Here is a 19,700-nt window from a genome sequence, read left to right as displayed (position 1 = left end):
ACAGCCACAGAAAATATATGTTTGGTACATGAGCTAAAATAAAACAACCCTCAAAATAGTGAAGCATAAAATGATCTTACATTCATGTAGAACTTCAACTTGAAATAATCTTACAAAAACTTGAAGAACATAAACCGGATAACTACTATGTAAAGTCAACGCCAGTTTGACTAATACATCATGAATCATATCTCCTTACAACTGGCGCGGAGGTTTGAGTGGCAGGGCCGATGGCCCCGCCCCTAATTACTATTGGACAGGTGCCCATCTCCCGCCCCTCAATACTAACGTCAATGGGTCAAATCGAAACACATTCAGTCAACCTCACTTCTACTGGTATTGATTGATGTTTGTAAAATATAATTATAATTCCGCCAGTTTTTTTTTTTAAAAACAGCCCAAATTGTATGTACCCGCCCAATGGAAATTTTTCCAGCCTAACGTGATTAAAAGTAGCCTAATTGGGCGGAAAAGCTTCCAAGCGAATCTGAACATTTTAAAATTGGAATGGAGTCTTTAGGTGAAAAATTGTGGAAGGAGATAGGTCCCAAAGTTTGTAGAGAATATGAAAGAAAGAAAGAAAGAATATAACCTAAGAAGAAAAATAGTTCAACGCTGCATGCAGCACTCACCTAATGACATTCAAGAACATGAACACACCAGCAAAATGAAGAAGTACTGGTGGGCTTGGATACCAACAGACCTCCCCCTGCAGCGCATCTAGCACAACATCATCACAAATGTATTATTTGGAAGACGGAAACATGTCTTTCTAAAGCCTTTCCAGTTATCACACCACATAAGCCCGCCTCCTGCATCAGTACTCGATGTTAATTAAAGCAGCATGGGCGCCCCCCTGTGGAGAAGTCTCTCCACTGCCTGTAAAAGGTACAAGATAGAGTTCCATGCATCGTCCCTCATGGTCCCTCACAGAAGATTTCAACACTTCGCTTCTTTTGGTCGTGAATTCTTTAAGTGTGCGGAAAGGCACTAACATGTATTTATCGTAGGCTTATTGCATTTGTGTTTTCTTTCTTTCTACTTTTTACATATTTGGTATACACGTTTAATAAACGATGTGTGAGCTTCTGAATAATAGAGGTATAGGTAAGAGGTGCCTCAGTCTATAACCCTGAGGTAACTTCCTCCACCACCCGTGTAGCTTCCAGCCAACAGCTCAACAGTTAATAGATGTATGGCCAGGAGGACACACACATACATGATGATTGAATGATCTCCAACCAGTCAAATTAAAAATTGCTCACAGAAATCTGGTGAGTATTTGCAAACAGAACTTTTTAATGGAAGGGCCGGTTCTCGATAATATTGTTAATCTTATGCAGCGGATACTTCAGTGATGTCTGAAGTCTGTGGCCTAAAGGTAATTCAGTTCCTCTGGGCCCGGTTCCTTGGTTCCCTTCTGAATCCGGGTTTACACAACTAGACGCTTCTAGTTCTGACAATATTCAAGAGGATAAAAAACACAAGCAACTCACAATCAACACGACTATGATGGACTGGAGATAAACCGTGTCCTTGTTCATGAGTGTACTTCTTTGTTCCCCGAGGGCTACGAAACACATCCGACTGCAGACTTGTAACAGTCAGGTCTATAACATGTAGCGCCACTAGGTGGCGCCTCCCTTGTGTTTGTTAAAGTTAACGTTGAACCTGAAGAGCGCGCGTGCTCCTCCGCTCTACTACGAGTAGGCCTAACTGCCGTCTTTCAGCAAAGACTCCGTATATATCTTTTAGTTTTGTAATGCGTTGGTGTAGGCAGGGAACTATATACTTGAAAGCATGTATGCTTAAATAGAAATAGTGCCGTTGAGACCTGGCGTGATATGGTCCCAGTAAATAATAAAACTATCGTGAGGTTAATCCTACCGGTTGCCTACCTGTGACTTCATGCTAACCGGAGCTATTGCTAAACGACCATAGCCTTAACCTGCACCGTCCCACGTTACAGACTGGAGAAACACGAGTCACTGAAATGCAGGCTGTGATCCGAGGTTGAAAGGGGACAAACAGCCAAGAACCGGTGAACCGTATAGCAGGAGAACGAGGAACCGCCATCAGGAGGTGAGGGCAATGGACTCAGACACTCAAGCAGGTTGGCAATGAAGAAGCCTTTAATGAGTGGGCTGTCACATTAAAGAATTCAATCACACATTTCAAAGGAAGCTTTAGATTGGCAGATTAAACGTTGAATCATAAAACCACACACCGATCTCACACACATTTTAAACGTTGGATAATATTCTGGTGCTGTTGTCCAGGAAATAATTCAGCTCTTTCTAAACGTCTGCAGAATGCCCCCCCCCCCCCCCCCACATTGTCACCAGATTTTGACACATGATTGTATTATTTTCCACAAAATACAAATTATTGCTTTAGGATACAAAGTTCATCATAGAAAATGTGCTGCTGTCAGTCTCTGGGCGGTAGACTCCCACGAATGAGTTTGGCTGAAGATGTGGACGATTGGTCCCGCAAACACACAACATTGGTGTGCAGAATGTGCAATATTGCTAAATTTTTATTGACTTTACTGATTGTCCATTTTGTTGTTTGTCAACTGTACGATCTGTCGACTGACTTTGTGAACTACCGGATAACTGAATTTCCCCAAGGGGATGAATGAAGAATCTATCTATCTAGCTGCTTTCACATATGACCTCCGTCTTTTCTCCGCATTTGTGGAGCAGGAGGTTCGACCGTGAGGGTCATTCACACTTATTCACACTTGATGCCCGATATGCGGAGATCGGTGTCAGTAGAATCTCCGGCTGCTTAAGGGGGGCGGGCTTGCAAGGGACGGCATATGACGTAGGGTCGAGGTTTGCAAGAGGCGGGATCGGGTTTGTTTTGGTTTGACCACAGACAGCACGCAGGCAGAACGGGCAGAACTCATCGCGATCATCTTAAATGTTGCTGCAGCGATGCATATATTCCGTTGCATCCACAACATCCGCATCGATCGATGAAAGACTGGAGCATGTGTTACAGACAAATAGAAGAAACGACGAACAAGAAAGGCATCGCGAACGACTGCGTTACCGTAACGACTGGCTTAATTTCACATATAACAAACACTGGGACAAATGTAGTTGATTTCTGTGTGAGAGCGAGCGGTAGCGTGTGTCAGTTTAGTGAAGTAATGAACGAGTCCGGTTGTGTCTGTGCAAACGTGTAGGCCCTACTGTAAAGTTAGTGAAACTAAGAATAAAGTACACAGCCTGTCAATAATCGGTGGCCACTTCATTCCGACCATATTCAAACCTATAAGCAGACCCACTGCCGGTCAAAGTGAAGGGTGTTACTCCCGAGAGAATCGACGGAGCGGAACGTTGCTTCTGTGCTCCTCGACTACGGTCTGGGAGCCGACAGCAGGAAAGGTGTAAAGGTGTAATGACATGCAAATGTAGACCGAAGCGTCATTAACACGCCCACTCAACTGGTGTGAAATGCCAACATCCTACTGCTCATTCACATATAAGGTAATAAGCATTTCGTCCGGAGAACATACTACCGCGGGGGTAGTATTTTTTCAGGAGGTCCAACGTCAGGATATGTCATTCACATATACAGCACCTCTGTAGAATCTACGCAGAACAGACGGATGCATGTCCATATGTGAAAGCAGCTTATCTATCTATCTATCTATCTATCTTGGTGTGTCGTATGAGGACCAACATGAACACACCCTGAGGGTGGCCGTCCTGCCTGCTCCACTACACGTGACTCCTCCGACAGTTTGGTAGAAGTCAACTGAAGAAGATCATGTCGGCCTACAAGTTAGCTAGCTCATTGGATCAGACGTCGTTTTCCGTGGCCTCCTTCAGTGGATTCAAAGGCTGCTCCAGTAAACTCAGGCCCCGTTTGGACTCCGGCAGCCCACAGAGCAGGGCCTCGTGCGTCGCCTGCCACGCCTCGAGCATCGAGCGCAGGACTGCCGCCCTGGCTCTGATGAGCTGGGAGCCGGCAGTCTTGTCCCCTTTGGCCAAACTGATGCTTTCCTTGCAGATCATGAAGATGTCTAAACCGAGGAAGAGAGCGTTGAGGGTGATGAAGCCGGCCCTAGCGGACTTGGAGAGGGCGGCGGGCCCTCGGACCGCTGCCATCCCTACGTCATCAAGGCCGTCCACAAGGATATCTATGCCTTTGCCAACTGTACTTACATTTCTGACAACGTTGGCTCCTCCCTTAACCACATTACAATAATCCTCTCCTAATACCTCTTCCCTCTGATTGGTCACCTCGTCCAGGCACGCCTGGATTCTCTTCACATCCTCCATGAAGCTCTGAAGGCCTTCATTGGCTCTGTTCTGCTGGGCTTTATTGACCGCTACCTCCGTTACTGTGGTGACTAGACTGTTTACTCCACTGGTGACCCCCAGACCCACCCCCCCCATGGTCAGACCCAGAGACACCCCAGCTGTCACCGGGGCTAGAGCCAGACCCACGATGGCCAGGATCCCACCCACGGCCCCCACCGAGCTCCCAGCCACGGTGGAGATCTTGGAGCCCATGTTCATCCGGTCCAGCTGGACGGCACAGTCCTCCATGTCATCGAGGAACTGGAGCATTCTGGGACGACACTCGCTGTACTGGTCGACAAAGCCTGACACCAACTTCTCCTGGAATAAGAACACCAGTCTGAAGTTCTGGTCCCTCCTGAACGACAGAATTGAAAAGATGAAAATACGTTATTAACCCTTGAAGATATTCCTGATGATATTCAACACAAACAAACCTTTCCATGTGTATTGGTTTGAATTGATTCATTGATAATAAAACAGCCATCAAATCTCTACAGCTAGCTTAAGTTATCAATAAGTGGTTTAGGTTAATTACCATGAAACAACTTAGCCTTTGTTAATTACAAAGTATTAAGTCTACTTCCAATGAAGTACTTCCAGGTTTGTCATGTCTCATGGGGATGGTTATGAATGTCAATGATATTTATAAATGTCAATGAATGTCCCTGAATTCTTTCATCAATGTTATCTCAGAACCAGCAGTCCTATGTTACAGCAGAGCAAGACACCCAAAGGCATCGTTAGAGCTAGTTTCCTGTTCCTTATGATTGGACAACATGATTGGTCGAAACAAATATTAAGTGAAATTAAATAAAACTCCACGTTTGCACTTAGAGAAGTAAGGGAGTAAGAGAAGTATTTTGGTATTTGTGTTTTAAGTACCGATCTAAAGCCTGATTTGTGGGACCACGAGGACGACTGGCAGCCGGGTCCCGGAGTGATGCTCCTGCTCACCTGAGACTGGAGAGGGCTTGGACGTGGTCCAGGGTCTTCTGCAGGTCCTCCTCCGTCAGGTCCTCCGCAAACTCAACCAGAGGCTGGCGGTGTCTTTTGTGCCCGAAGCCGACAATAAAGCTGGGAATTCAAATCAATTCAATTACATTTTAGATTACATTTGACATATTTTAGAGCCCTTTATCACAGGTACAGTCTCAAAGCCCCCCCCCCCGACCCTAGCCCCCCAGAGGGCAGGAAAAACCTCAATTTCATTAGCAAGGAAGAAATCTTGAGAAGGAACGGAGAGTGGCGGATCCCTCCTTCCAGGGATGATCAGGAGTGCAATGGGGGCCATCATTTACGTACATACATTCATGTATACATACATACTGTACATACATACAGGCAAAACATTTTAAATGACAGGGTTCAGTTCGGTTCAATAATACTGTGGAATACTGTGTGGGAATTGTGAATGAATCGATCAATACATCCAGTCGTGATCCCAGACAGCCTACCTCGCATCCATCATCTTACAGATCTTCTCAGTGGTGAGGATGTATTTGTCCAACTCAACCACAAAGACGACCACGTTGTGGAGGCTGGGCGTGAAGAAGACCTCCGCATCTCTCTTGAAGCGCAGGAGCAGAGGACAGACCAGCCGGGCAGCCGAGATGATGGCCTCCACGCTCTCCAGGCTGATCCCCACAGACAGCTTCACCACCTCTTCTCCGCCCGTGAACACCTGCAGAGAAGTTACGGCGAGCTTCTCCACAGCATCCAGGAAGTAGGTGAGCTTCTCCACTCCTTCCAGAGTGCTCTTCAACACAGTAGCCAGCTCTTTCTCCAGCTCCTCACGTCTACGGTCTGAACTCCACAAGTTGCGAAAGTATTCCCCGAAGGCTTTGCCTTTATCTGCCTGGAACACGTGGAGGAACCCACGGTTCAGTCGGCTGGCCCTCTCCTGGATGTCCCTCATCATCTCCAGCTCTGTCTCCCTCTGGAGCGTCCATTTCCCGTTTGAGTTACAGAATGCGGTCACTGTGTCGAAGTAGTCCAGAGTGTCGGAGACGTACGACTGCAACATCTCCACCGTGTTTGGTCTGAGGAGGATAAAGAACGAAATTAACATTTGGTAACAATAACCGCTTACAGGACATATATTTCCTTCAATTCCACCTGTTTGTTGGATCGCCATACAAGCAGCACACAGAGTGGAGGAATGAACAAAAGAGTCGGACCTGTTATAGTTGTTCACTATACAAGTTAACCGAAACCACCGAAGCAGACGTGATTTTTTTATTGAGTTTTTGTTGAGTTTGACGTGTGAGAGTTTGTCGTAGGCCTACCTCAGTATCTGGTCCTCTTCTGCCATCGTGCTCGATCAGTAGGCTGTGTCTCTCATTTGCGTTTCGTACAAATTGCCAGCTCATAAATCCTAAACAGGTAAACATATGTTCCGCAGACCAGTGAAATGATCGACTTTCATGAGTCACAGGCGACGCGTCCGCTAAAAAATAAGTTTCGTTTCCTTAAGGGGGGGGGGAGACGGGGGGAGGTGAGGGGAGAGGAGGCTGCCATACTGGGACTCTGCCAGCAGGGGTCGTGGTTCGGCTTCCCCAGGGCTATCAGCCTTCTTCGTTGAGTCTGTTCATTAACAGCGCGTTAACTTTTCCCAAAAATCACTTCCTGAACATTGAATGAAAAAAACAACAACAACAAAAAACAGTTCTGTTACTTAATGCTGGATGCAGTATCTTTGTGTTCCTATGGCGTAGTTGAGTGCAGGCCCCGTGATTCACAGGTCAGCTGACCTCCAGCACAGTGGTGCATTATAATCCACAAACAGACACACGCCCTCCATTGTCTCCCGCAATGTTGGTGTGCAACTGAGGTCACACGTGGGTGATTCTACCAAATGGTGTGAAGTGCATAATTCCAACAACAACAAAAAAGGCGACAGGAAAGGGATGAGTCTACTTAAAGAGGCTGCCATATTATGGTCTGTCGTAGTCTAGGAATTCTTAGAATACAATCTTGATATAAATCAAATAAAACCATTATTTATCCAGTCCCTACCCCATAATCATACATGTGTGTATAAAAAATAACACTTGGATCGAGATAGTTCGCCCTAAACGTATTTTCAACTGCCAGTCTGCCCAGTGGACTCACTGTAGCAACTGGTTGGCTTATCGAACGTTGTGTTGTGTGTCATGTGTTAATGTATAAAACACAGAATCATGGGTGCATGTCACTGAAAATGAGATGAAACAATGAAGTGCATCTATTCATACTGTATAAGCATTACCCGGGGTCTGGGTGAATCCCAACAGAAAATGAGCTAATGGTATGAAATGTTTAAAATACGTTGTGTGTAATACAATTCATAACTAGAAAATAGACGCCCCCAAAAACACGGTCTATCAAAAGCCCTACATTGATATCCGCGGATCTGGAAACAAGATCCCAGTCGATTCAGAATTCTTCATAATTCTTATTTTTTGGTTGGCAAAACATTGAGACTCAACAAATCCGCGTGCTCCGTTAGTACTCCGATATGAACGGATGTAAACCGGATCGACCCGGTTCCTTGATGTGCAGGGCGCTGCCGTGCGGTGAAGTCATCTCTGCTCAGACCGGAGAACCTGAGCCAAACGGCGCTCCCTCCGATCGATACGAAAGCCGACACCGCCTGCACCGGGCTGTCTGGGAATAGGCGGCGCGTATCCACAGTCCAGGAACCGTCGCGCACACGCACACAAGTCCACTGCACAAACCAGCACGCAAACACACAAGTCTACTACACAACAAGACACACGGAAACAAGCATTGAGTCCACACACAATCAGGGGAGCTTCAAATCAATATTTAATAATCATATTCATCAAATATGTAAATATGTAACCTGACGTCAGTATGATCAGTGGTGTGTCGGGTCTGGGGCAGGGGGTTGTGAGCTGTGTGGAAGATGAAGTCCAGACGGAACCAAACCAGAGGGACAGAGCAGTGATCTGCAGCGCAACAGGAGCTCTGTCCCCTAGCGCGGGGAAGCACCGCGGTCACTGCTCACCGAGAGAGAGAGAGGGTCTTCACAAAGTATCTTCACCGCACCGAACAGTGAGATGCAAGGCAGAGGAGGAGGGGGGCTGGAAGTGTGTGTTGCTAAATGCAGTCAGCTCACTGCATTCAGCAGTCAGCTCACTGCATTCAGCAGTCAGCTCACTGCATTCAGCAGACCGCTCACTGCATTCAGCAGACAGCTCACTGCATTCAGCAGTCAACACAGGGCTAGGGCTAACACAGGGCTAGGGCTAACCCGGGGCTAGGGCTAACCCGGGGGTCAGGGCTAACCCGGGGCTAGGGCTAACCCGGGGGTCAGGGCTAACACTGGCGTGCTCGTTGAGCCTGCGGCGCGATGCGTTTCCTTCATTGTCTTCGGTCTTTCCTTCATCTCTTGGGTCCGCTCACTGTTTGGTCACCGTGGTTACCAGTGTGCGCCTCTCTCCTTGGCGACCGTCTCCAGGAAGTGGGAGTGGCTGGCGTAGAGCGGGAAGGCGGAGTCCAGGTCCACCCATGTGACCTGGCCGGCGTCGTCGCCGGCCTGCAGCGGCAGCCCGCTCACGCTGTCGCCTGTTTGGGCGACCACGGAGACAACACATCCCTCAGGTGTTTACACTGCCGTCGCCGTGGGAACGGGGCGGGGGGGGTGGGGGGAGGAGGAGGAGGGGGGAGGGGGGGGGGGCTGTGAGGTACCTGTCTCGTCGTGGAAGTTGACGGCGACCGTCTCCATCCAGGCGTTGTCCGTGTTCCGAGGGTCGTCCACGTAGCCGCGATACACCTTCACCCCCGCAGAGAGACACACACACACACAGTTACACACACCTTCACCCCCGCAGAGAGACACACACACACGGTTACACACACCTTCACCCCCGCAGAGAGACACACACACACGGTTACACACACCTTCACCCCCGCAGAGAGACACACACACACACACAGTTACACACACCTTCACCCCCGCAGAGAGACACACACACACACAGTTACAGACACCTTCACCCCCGCAGAGAGACACACACACACGGTTACACACACCTTCACCCCCGCACAGACACACACAAGGTTACACACACCTTCACCACAGCACAGACACACACACACAGTTACACACACCTTCACCACCGCACAGACACACACACACACACGGTTACACACACCTTCACCACCACAGAGACACACACAAGGTTACACAGCACAGAGACACACACGGTTACACACAACACCACCGCACACAGGGCGTGGAGACACAGAGAGACACATAGCTTGAATTTACATAAGGCATCCAATGTTGGTCCCTGTGTGTGTGTGTGTGTGTGTGTGTGTGTGTGTGTGTGTGTGTGTGTGTGTGTGTGTGTGTGTGTCCCGTGTTCCTGTCTTATCAGCAACACACCAGTACCTAGTGTTTATAATACTGTGGTCGTCACGGCAACAGAACACACATCAGTGAGGCGTCATAAAAGCCTCCTCTAGCCTCGGCCCAGCATGTTTACACACTGTGGACCATGACCCCCTGGTCGCTGGTCAGACCATGTCCCCCTGGTCAGACCATGTACTCCTGGTCTCTGGTCAGACCATGTACCCCTGGTCTCTGGTCAGACCATGTACTCCTGGTCTCTGGTCAGACCATGTACTCCTGGTCTCTGGTCAGACCATGTCCTTCTGGTCAGACCATGTACTCCTGGTCTCTGGTCAGACCAGTACTCCTGGTCAGACAATGTGTCCCTGGTCAGACCATGTCCCCCTGGTCCCTGGTCAGACCATGTACTCCTGGTCAGACCATTTCCACCTGGTCAGACCATGTCCCCCTGGTCCCTGGTCAGACCATGTACTCCTGGTCCTTGGTCAGACCATGTACTCCTGGTCAGACCATGTCCCCCTGGTCTCTGGTCAGACCATGTACTCCTGGTCAGACCATTTCCACCTGGTCAGACCATGTCCCCCTGGTCTCTGGTCAGACCATGTACTCATGGTCAGACCATTTCCACCTGGTCAGACCATGTACTCCTGGTCAGACCATGTCCCCCTGGTCTCTGGTCAGACCATGTCCTCCTGGTCAGACCATGTCCCCCTGGTCAGACCATGTACTCCTGGTCAGACCATTTCCACCTGGTCAGACCATGTCCCCCTGGTCCCCCGGCCAGACCCCCCCAGCCCCCCCCCCCGCTGAGACCCACCTGGAGGCCCGGGGCGGTGAAGAGCTGGGTGATGCGTTGGTGGGTCCGGGAGCGCTCGGCCGCGGGGACGGCCAGCGAGTTGAGGGCCTCCTCGGAGAACTCCCTCTGCAGGGTGAGAGACACCATCTCCCCCGGGTCCACCATGCCCTGCGTTAACACACGCACAGCTGGTGAACACATGAGGGGGGGCGGCGTGGCCCAACACGGCCGAACTGGCAGTTAGCACCGAGCAGGAAATGATGCCACGCGCACGTGGCAACATCCTGCGGTTTAACGTTCAGTCGTCAGACTGAGTGTCATGTTAATGTGAACCCAATTCAATTCAATTAAAAAAAATACAGAGAGAGCTCTCATGTTAATGTGAACCCAACATGTGAGCCTCATGTTAATGTGAACCCAACATGTGAGCCTCATGTTAATGTGAACCCAACATGTGAGCCTCATGTTAATGTGAACCCAACATGTGAGCCTCATGTTAATGTGAACCCAACATGTGAGCCTCATGTTAATGTGAACCCAACATGAGGGAGTGTCATGTTAATGTGAACCCAACATGTGAGCCTCATGTTAATGTGAACCCAACATGTGAGCCTCATGTAAATGTGAACCCGACATGAGGGAGTGTCATGTTAATGTGAACCCAACATGTGAGCCTCATGTTAATGTGAACCCAACATGTGAGCCTCATGTTAATGTGAACCCAACATGTGAGCCTCATGTTAATGTGAACCCAACATGTGAGCCTCATGTTAATGTCAACCCAACATGTGAGCCTCATGTTAATGTGAACCCGACATGTGAGCCTCATGTTAATGTGAACCCGACATGAGGGAGTGTCATGTTAACGTGAACCCAACATGTGAGCCTCATGTTAATGTGAACCCGACATGAGGGAGTGTCATGTTAACGTGAACCCAACATGTGAGCCTCATGTTAATGTGAACCCGACATGAGGGAGTGTCATGTTAACGTGAACCCAACATGTGAGCCTCATGTTAATGTCAACCCGACATGAGGGAGTGTCATGTTAACGTGAACCCAACATGAGGGAGTGTCATGTTAATGTGAACCCAACATGTGAGCCTCATGTTAATGTGAACCCAACATGTGAGCCTCATGTTAATGTGAACCCGACATGAGGGAGTGTCATGTTAACGTGAACCCGACATGAGGGAGTGTCATGTTAATGTGAACCCGGTACAGTGCGAGTGACTCCTACCCCGGGTATGGCCCACTCGCCGCAGTCCTTCCTCTTGATGGAGATGAACTGCAGGACGGGCCGTTTGGACGCCGGGTGGGAAACCTTCTGCCCCGCGGCGTCCACCTTCCACCTGCAGGGGCGGAGGTCCTCACAGCTCAGAGGGAGGTCCTCACAGCTCAGAGGGAGGTCCTCACAGCTCAGAGGGAGGTCCTCACAGCTCAGAGGGAGGTCCTCACAGCTCAGAGTGTGAGGTCCTCACAGCTCAGAGGGAGGTCCTCACAGCTCAGAGGGTGAGGTCCTCACAGCTCAGAGCGTGAGGTCCTCACAGCTCAGAGCGTGAGGTCCTCACAGCTCAGAGCGTGAGGTCCTCACAGCTCAGAGCGTGAGGTCCTCACAGCTCAGAGGGAGGTCCTCACAGCTCAGAGCGTGAGGTCCTCACAGCTCAGAGGGAGGTCCTCACAGCTCAGAGCGTGAGGTCCTCACAGCTCAGAGCGTGAGGTCCCACCGCGTTGCACGGTTTGAACAACGTTAAACTGCGGAATACGCCGCTGACGTCCTTTAAGTTACAAGTTACTTTGTAAAAGCAGAAATCTCCAGAGTAATTCTAGATATTCCTAACATTGAGCATGTAATTATACGCTCAATATTATGAATATCTCTCGCTAAAACTCTCCCTGTGTTTGTAAAATACTTTAATCAAAACGATAAAATGCTATTTCAGGATGGCATGGTCCGGGGATCTCTCCCTTTCCCGTCACGTCTTCACAGACCTGTCCTAGTGTGTTACGCGTGTTACCACGGTGACCCCAGGTTACCACGGTGACCCCCCCGCTCACCGCGTGACGATGGGGTCCGCGGCGTGGTTGGGCCCCCAGCGGCCCAGCAGCCCTCGGCCGACCAGACCCGTGCGCCCACCAGGGTTTCTGTGACGAGAATGAAGAGCGGTTAGGTCCCAGCAAGCCGGTCTCAGCCCCCCAGACCCCCCTGGACCAGGACCCCCAGACCCCCCTGGACCAGGACCCCCAGACCCCCTGGACCAGGACTCCCAGACCCTCTGGACCAAGACCCCCCAGACCCCCCTGGACCAAGACCCCCCAGACCCCCCTGGACCAAGACCCCCCTGGAGCTGGACCCCCAGACCCCCCTGGACCAGGACCCCCAGACCCCCCTGGACCAGGACCTCCAGACCTCCCTGGACCAAGACCCCCCAGACCCCCCTGGACCAAGACCCCCCAGACCCCCCTGGACCAGGACCTCCAGACCCCCCTGGACCAGGACCTCCAGACCCCCCAGACCCCCCTGGACCAGGACCTCCAGACCCCCCTGGACCAAGACCTCCAGACCCCCCTGGACCAGGACCTCCAGACCCCCCTGGACCAGGACCCCCCAGACCCCCCTGGAGCAGGACCACCAGACCCCCCTGGAGCAGGACCACCAGACCCCCCTGGAGCAGGACCACCAGACCCCCAGACCCCCTGGAGCGGGTCTACTCCCCAGGTAGGACCCCCAGACCCCCCTGGAGCAGGACTACTCCCCAGGTAGGACCCCCAGACCCCCCCTGGAGCCGGACCACCAGACCCCCCTGGAGCAGGACCACCAGACCCCCAGACCCCCCTGGAGCAGGTCTACTCCCCAGGTAGGACCCCCAGACCCCCCCTGGAGCCGGACCACCAGACCCCCAGACCCCCTGGAGCAGGTCTACTCCCCAGGTAGGACCCCCAGACCCCCCTGGAGCAGGTCTACTTACAGGGGCAGGTTCTGGACCAGCTTGTAGTCCCCCTGAAAGCTGGTCCGGTCCACTCCTCCGTCCACACAGTTGAACCGAGGGGAAAACGCTTTGGATCTGAAACAACAAGAGTCTGAGTCAACAATAATAATCGCAAACTAGAATCACAATAGGTTGCCTCGCACTTTGTGCTTTTGGGCACCTAATAACAATTATCTGTCTTTAGTCAGACCGGAGGGGTATTCCATCAAAGTCGCTAACGAAAGCGGCGCCTAGTTGATTAAGCCCGGTTAGAACTAGCGCCAACTTCCACTTGAGGCTTAAGCCGTTCCATCAACGCAGCTCAGCCGCGCCTTGCTCAGGTTAGTTTAGACCAGGCTGACGTCATCCTGGATTACGCGCGTTCACAAGATACGTATGTAACCAGACCAGAACCAGCTGAATGTCGAATCATGGATCAAATGTCCGAAAAGGACCGAGCGGGATCTTTTCCAGCGGCGAACAGAAGCTGCTTGTGGAGGTCTATGAGGAGTACAAACATATAATAACTCTAACAGGGAACACCGTAACCATTAATAAAAACAGGGAGGCTGCCTGGCACAAAAAATCGCCGTTCTGTTGGATGCATAAGTAGTATTAAGCGTAACATATTTTAATTTAGTTAGACCGCGCCCCTTTAGTTAGACCACGCCCTTTTAGTTAGACCGCGCCCCCTTTATTAGACCACACCCCTTCAGTTAGACCGCGCCCCTTTAGTTAGGCCACGCCCCTTTAGTTAGACCGCGCCCCTTCAGTTAGACCGCGCCCCTTTAGTTAGACCACGCCCCTTTAGTTAGACCACGCCCCTTCATTTAGACCGCGCCCCTTCAGTTAGTCCGAGCAGCGGTGCGTCCCCCGTCTCACCCCAGGTCGGGGTCCGCCCAGGCCGGTCCGCTGGCCACGCGGGGGTCCGTGTGCTGCACCGGCCGGTACTGCGGCCACACCTGGCTCCAGTCCACCTTGTCGTCCGGCACTGGGAAGCGCTTGGTTTGTGACCCGGGGTAGGGTTGGCACCTGGACTTGAGATGATGATGATGGGGGGGCGGTGGTGCTACGGTAGATGACGTCATCCTCCACGTGTTCGTGCAGGGGTGATTAACACAGCCGGCGGGTGACTGGCTGTTGATGAATGACAGAGCGGAGGAAGAGGAGAGTCTGAGGAGCAAGAGGAGAAAGGTGGAGTTAGATTAAGGTTTATGAGTGGTCGTCACCAGCTAAACGCGGACCCTGACAGCCTTGTATGTATTTTTACATATTTATATTTTTTCCTATCTTTATCGTGTATTGTTGCTGCTATGTGGCTGTTGTGGAACCAAGCCTGAGAATTGTAGCCTACTCTTGTGTACTTGTACAATAAGATGTAATAAAAGTGATTCTGATTCCTTCGGTGGTGCTGCACAAGCTCTGAACTCAACTCGTCACAATTGGTGCAGGAGAACTCTCTGCCCTAGTGTAGGACGAAACACTACTCCTGTTCGATCGATCAGTCTGCTTCATAGCGCAGTGGTATCATGACCAGAAAGAGGGAGAAATACTGAGTCACACGTTCCCATTGTGCACTTTAAATGTGTTTAGTTGGAATGACTGAAGACTGTTCACTTCTAATTGTATTTAAATAAAGTTTCGTTTGGATCTGGCAAGATGCACCACTCCGACATGTGCACCACTCCGTGCATGGGTCAGCGGTTATGATCTGTTCCGTTAAATAACGCAAGCGAAACTAATACGTTATTATTACACGATATTAATGAGTTAATATGAGTGTGTGCTCTTTAGTAAAGACATTGGTCACATACCTGGTTTCACACAACGCGCACGGAAGCCCGACAATGGTGACAAGGGCGAGTCTGATCCGGCCTATCCAGTCCTGATTCAACCGGAGTCGTCTCATTCCTTGACTCCCGAGAATGATTTCGAAGTTCACAACATCTCCGCCACGCAACAGCAGCACCCAACAGCAGCAACCAGCGGCACCCTGGAGAACACACCCACCCACCCACCCGGAAGAGCAGAGAGACCCGGAAGCAGCGTTCTTTGCTGCTGCCTGCAAAGAACGCTGCAGTGACGTCACGGCCCAGGGCGCGTCCACGACGTCGCGTGTTCCTGCCTGCCTGGCCTGGCCCGGCCCGGCCCTGCCCGCCCCGGTTACGCGCCTCTGACTGGTGGACTCATTGGGGTGGACTTGGTGTGCTGGGATTTTCTTCCTATGGTTACGCGCCTTTGACTGGTGTGCCGTTCTGCTGGCGATAGGTCATCATCCGTCCAGTGGTGGACGGATGATGAGGCAACTATGACACCGTGAATATTGTGCTCATAGTTGGGCTTTGGTTGTCTTCATGTGGGGCGGGTTTATCGTCTTGGAAGTGTTCAACCACCACCATTAAAGCGAACTAAGTTGAACCCTATCGTCCAATGGGAAGAGAGTCAGCCGAGAGGGGGTGGGGGGGGGGTGCACGACGTGCAGTGCAAAGAAAGCCAGACTATTAACATATTACCTAGAAACAAAATACTCCACATCAAATAAGAGCATAAATGAATTAACATAACATAATGTGTGGCCACTCTCGGCACGCCCACTCAGAAGGGCTACTGCTGCTCCAACAGGGGAGCGCCTGTTTAGTCCCCGCGGGTGGGCTGGTTCGGGTGGAGTTTCTCCTCCAGACCGGGGAGCGGATGTTTTTTCCCCGCAGGACGGTAGGGGGTTAGGACCGCATTTTCCGCCGCCTGTGGTTGGTTAGAAGGGCTCTTCTCGCGGAAAAAAGATTCGCGACCGGCGACGTCTGCTCTGACCCCGCCCCCCACCCCCCCCCCCCCCCCGGTCGCCCGACCCCGGCTAGACGAAACGAGCGCGCCCCCCTCCTTACTAACCGTAGTTTGGCACGCGCATTTACGCTCTCAGTGTTGCTTCAGAGCCGCGCGCTGTTCATCCGCTCACTCGGTTGGTAGAAGAGGCCTGATTCGAGGAGCGTCCGCTTTTCACACCGAAAACGCCGACGTTTTTAACCGATATTCGACCGCCAGCGAGCCGAGCCGTGACCACCCCCGAGCCGAGACTCCCCGGAATCCGTCGACTGAACCGCGAGCCGTCCCTTTTCGGAGAGAGCCCGTGATGGCGGACTCGAGCAGCGCTGCGGCGGCGGGCGGAGCCCCGGGCTCCGGTAGCGGGGCCGGCGGGGCGGCGGTGGCGCAGCAGGACGGACCCACCGCCGGAGGAGCCGCGGGGTCCAAGGGGGCGTCGGAGCTGGTGAAGGGACAGGCGTTCGACGTCGGGCCCCGCTACGTCAACCTGTCGTACATCGGGGAGGGGGCGTACGGGATGGTCTGGTGAGCTTCTCCCCCCCCCCCACCCCGTCACCCCGTCACTTCTTCTTCTCCTCCTCGTGTTGTTGATAGGATGTGTGTGTTTGCACGGAGGGAAGCCTAGCGGGAACGAGGTGTTTGTGTGACGGGCTCGGTGAGCTGTCATGGTCATCCGCAGTGACACACGCCAGCTAACACGGAGCGGAATATGTCTGAGCTCAGACCCCGTCTCTTGAGTGGCTAAACCCGTCCTGAGGAGGCTCAGACCGTCCTGAGGAGGCTCAGACCCGTCCTGAGGAGGCTCAGACCCGTCCTGAGGTCCTGAGTAGGCTCAGACCTGTCCTGAGTAGGCTCAGACCCGTCCTGGTTCAATGTGTTGATCTGCAGGCGTGGCGAGTAGCTGCAGAACATACAGGAAACCAAGCTGGTTGCGCAGGAGCTAGCTGGCTATCGGGGGGAGGAAACCTGTTCCAGGTCCATCTGACAACTTAATAAAGCGGGTTATTAAGCCCCGGTCATGCCCAGTTAGGGCCCTTCCCGTCGGGTGTAGCCTCCCGTACTTTACTTTCGGTTGATGCAGCAAATCGAGCGTCATGCCCCGCCGGTAGAACCGTGATTACTGCGAGAGAAAGAGGTGTCGTTATCGTGATTTGGTCATCTTGAGGCGTTTGTGTGAGCGGGCCTGTTGCTCTCCGCGGTCGGACTCGGTCGGACTCGGTCCGTCGAGGACCACCGAGTGGTTGGACCCGCGGAGAGCAACAGATCCGGGTGGGAGCGGGCCTGTTGAGGCTCCACGGTGTACTCGGGTCCCACCCGGACCGGACCCGATAGCGGGACCGGACCTGATAGCGGATCGGACCTGATAGCGCACCACCATAACATCGCAGCAGGCCACCGTCCACCACACCTCCCCGGATCACTTGCGTGTGACTAGAAGTCTTGTTATGCTGTCGGGTCTGTAGACCACTAATCCCCCCTCGCACACTCCCCGTTCGGCTCCGTGTGGCTCTGTTTAGCTTCTTCTGAAATGTTGAATAGGGGGAAAAAAAGGTGTGCCACATAGGCCGAGGAAGTAGCTTCAGCTATTGTTCACATCTGTACAAGGATCGCTCCCCGCTATCGTGAAGTGCGGTGATTTATAATGGGCTATAGGTCACTGCAGGTGTTGTGTTGTGTGTGTGTGTGTGTGTGTACTGTCAGCTGTAAACACGCATGTATGGCTCTCACTTTGACTTACCGTTGAGTTTTTAATGACAAAAAAACAGACGCAAAGGAGGTTGCGTTCCGTGCGAGGTGTTTGGTCTTGTGCACTACAGTACAGTACAGTACAGTACAGTGTTACTGGGAAGGGATCGAACCAAAGAGCCTGCAGTGCTCTGTTTTTTTATTATTATACCCAAGTTTCCCCCGTCCTGCTATTAAGGATACAGCAGCTAGCGCAGTGTGTAACCTGAGCTTTCTCTCTCATCCATCCCTCTCTCCCTCCTCTCCTCTCCCTCCCTCGCTCTCTCCCACCCCCCCCCCCCCCCCCCCCCCCCCACGCACTCTGCTGCCCACCTCTCTCAGCTCTGCCCTGGACAACGTGACCACCTCCCGCGTGGCCATCAAGAAGATCAGCCCGTTCGAGCACCAGACGTACTGCCAGCGCACGCTGCGCGAGATCAAGATCCTGCTGCGCTTCCACCACGAGAACATCATCGGAATCAACGACATCCTCCGGGCACGCCGCCTGGAGGCCATGAGGGACGTGTATCCTCTCCGACGCACACACTGTGTGTGTGTGTGTGTGTGTGTGTGTGTGTGTGTGTGTGTGTGTGTGTGTGTGTGTGTGTGTGTGTGTGTGTGTGTGTGTGTGTGTGTGTGTGTGTGTGTGTGTGTGTGTGTGTGTGTGTTCTGGGGTCGTTCATACACCTTCGCCACACACAGGGGGACGTGGCCACACACAGCTTGGCTTTAACTTGGGGTGTGTGTGTGTGTGTTGTGTGTTCTGTAGTTGTGTGCGTGTTCTGTAGTTGTGTGTGTGTTCTGTAGTTGTGTGCGTGTTCTGTAGTTGCGTGTGTGTTCTCTGCACCCTGGAGTGAAGGCTAAGCTCCCGGTGGTTTGGTGTGTGTGATGAGTGAAGAACGGGGGGGGGGGGGGGGGCATTAGCGTATTGCTCGGAGTGTTGTGAGTCCAGGAGGGTGACGCGGCCCGTGTCTGTGTGTGTGTGTGTGTGTCTGTGTGTTCGTGAGTGTCGATGCGTCACCAGTGCGCGCTCCACCTGCGCGTGGAACGCCGCGGTGCTGCTCACCGGCCACCACGGTCCAGACGTACACGCTTTGGTTATTTATGTATTCCCGCAACACTCGACCTGAACCTCCACTTGAAAGTCCTCCGCTGTAGAACGTTGAGTTTCAGTCGGACGTGCAGTGAAGTGGAAGTCACTGGTCACTGGTCCACCCTGGTGGTCACTGGTCCCACCCTGGTGGTCACTGGTCCCACCCTGGTGGTCACTGGTCCCACCCTGGAAGTCACTGGTCCCACCCTGGTGGTCACTGTTCCACCCTGGTGGTCACTGGTCCCACCCTGGTGGTCACTGGTCCGTCACTGGTCCCACCCTGGTGGTCACTGGTCCGTCACTGGTCCACCCTGGTGGTCACTGGTCCCACCCTGGTGGTCACTGGTCCACCCTGGTGGTCAGACCTGGAGCTTTTAGCGGAGGCCCCGGTGCATCACCTCAGCCTCCGCCTCTAGGGCGTTTAGCAGACGCATTTATCCAAAGCGACTTACATTGGTCATAAGAAGTGAAACAATATCTCGCCGTCGGTACAGTAAAGATGTTCATAGAACCAAGTCGTGCAAGTACTGACAATCAGGCCAGGCCAGGCCGACCCCATCCCCCGTACACAGCAGTGATGGCTAGGCTACTGCAGATGCTACACAACTAAGTACATGCT

At 52.3% G+C, this 19,700-nt stretch overlaps 2 protein-coding genes and 1 pseudogene across 3 annotated transcripts in view; 1 reads left to right on the top strand and 2 right to left on the bottom strand.

The window, feature by feature from the left end:
* Positions 1-2,110: 2,110 nt before the first annotated feature.
* Positions 2,111-6,753, bottom strand: LOC311379803 (uncharacterized protein). The gene is made up of 4 exons (XM_084488345.1): positions 6,608-6,753; positions 5,777-6,361; positions 5,277-5,396; positions 2,111-4,677 (listed from the first exon to the last, which is right to left on the bottom strand). Exons 1-4 carry the CDS (start codon positions 6,631-6,633, stop codon positions 3,816-3,818), a joined length of 1,593 nt encoding a protein of 530 aa, XP_084344471.1. The 5' UTR covers positions 6,634-6,753; the 3' UTR covers positions 2,111-3,815.
* A 1,358-nt stretch (positions 6,754-8,111) lies between these two features.
* Positions 8,112-15,497, bottom strand: nudt9 (nudix (nucleoside diphosphate linked moiety X)-type motif 9). The gene is made up of 8 exons (XM_084488899.1): positions 15,261-15,497; positions 14,329-14,619; positions 13,447-13,542; positions 12,536-12,622; positions 11,718-11,829; positions 10,499-10,645; positions 9,015-9,099; positions 8,112-8,891 (listed from the first exon to the last, which is right to left on the bottom strand). Exons 1-8 carry the CDS (start codon positions 15,353-15,355, stop codon positions 8,746-8,748), a joined length of 1,059 nt encoding a protein of 352 aa, XP_084345025.1. The 5' UTR covers positions 15,356-15,497; the 3' UTR covers positions 8,112-8,745.
* Positions 15,498-19,000: 3,503 nt separating this feature from the next.
* LOC311381284 (lysophospholipase D GDPD1-like) overlaps positions 19,001-19,700 on the top strand; it is a 2,396-nt pseudogene continuing 1,696 nt past the window's right edge. The window contains exon 1 of the transcript XR_014684313.1: positions 19,001-19,011. The product of XR_014684313.1 is annotated as a lysophospholipase D GDPD1-like (transcript). The remainder of the gene's footprint in view (positions 19,012-19,700) is intronic.

The sequence above is a fragment of the Micromesistius poutassou genome (assembly GCF_964030765.1).
Source record: "Micromesistius poutassou genome assembly, chromosome: 1".
NCBI lineage: Eukaryota > Metazoa > Chordata > Actinopteri > Gadiformes > Gadidae > Micromesistius > Micromesistius poutassou.
The sequence above is the reverse complement of the archived record's forward strand: the minus strand, read 5'-3'. Positions and strand labels throughout refer to the sequence as shown.

Coding starts and splice junctions, on each gene's coding strand:
- nudt9 (XM_084488899.1), bottom strand. CDS start 15,355: ATGAGACGACTCCGGTTGAATCAGGACTGGATAGGCCGGATCAGACTC. Junction 12,623..13,446: donor CTGGTCCAGAACCTGCCCCT/GTAAGTAGACCT, acceptor TTCTCGTCACAG/AAACCCTGGTGGGCGCACGG. Junction 10,646..11,717: donor GCGAGTGGGCCATACCCGGG/GTAGGAGTCACT, acceptor GTGTTAACGCAG/GGCATGGTGGACCCGGGGGA.
- LOC311379803 (XM_084488345.1), bottom strand. CDS start 6,633: ATGGCAGAAGAGGACCAGATACTGAG. Junction 6,362..6,607: donor GAAGAGGACCAGATACTGAG/GTAGGCCTACGA, acceptor TATCCTCCTCAG/ACCAAACACGGTGGAGATGT. Junction 5,397..5,776: donor TGTAAGATGATGGATGCGAG/GTAGGCTGTCTG, acceptor TTGAATTCCCAG/CTTTATTGTCGGCTTCGGGC.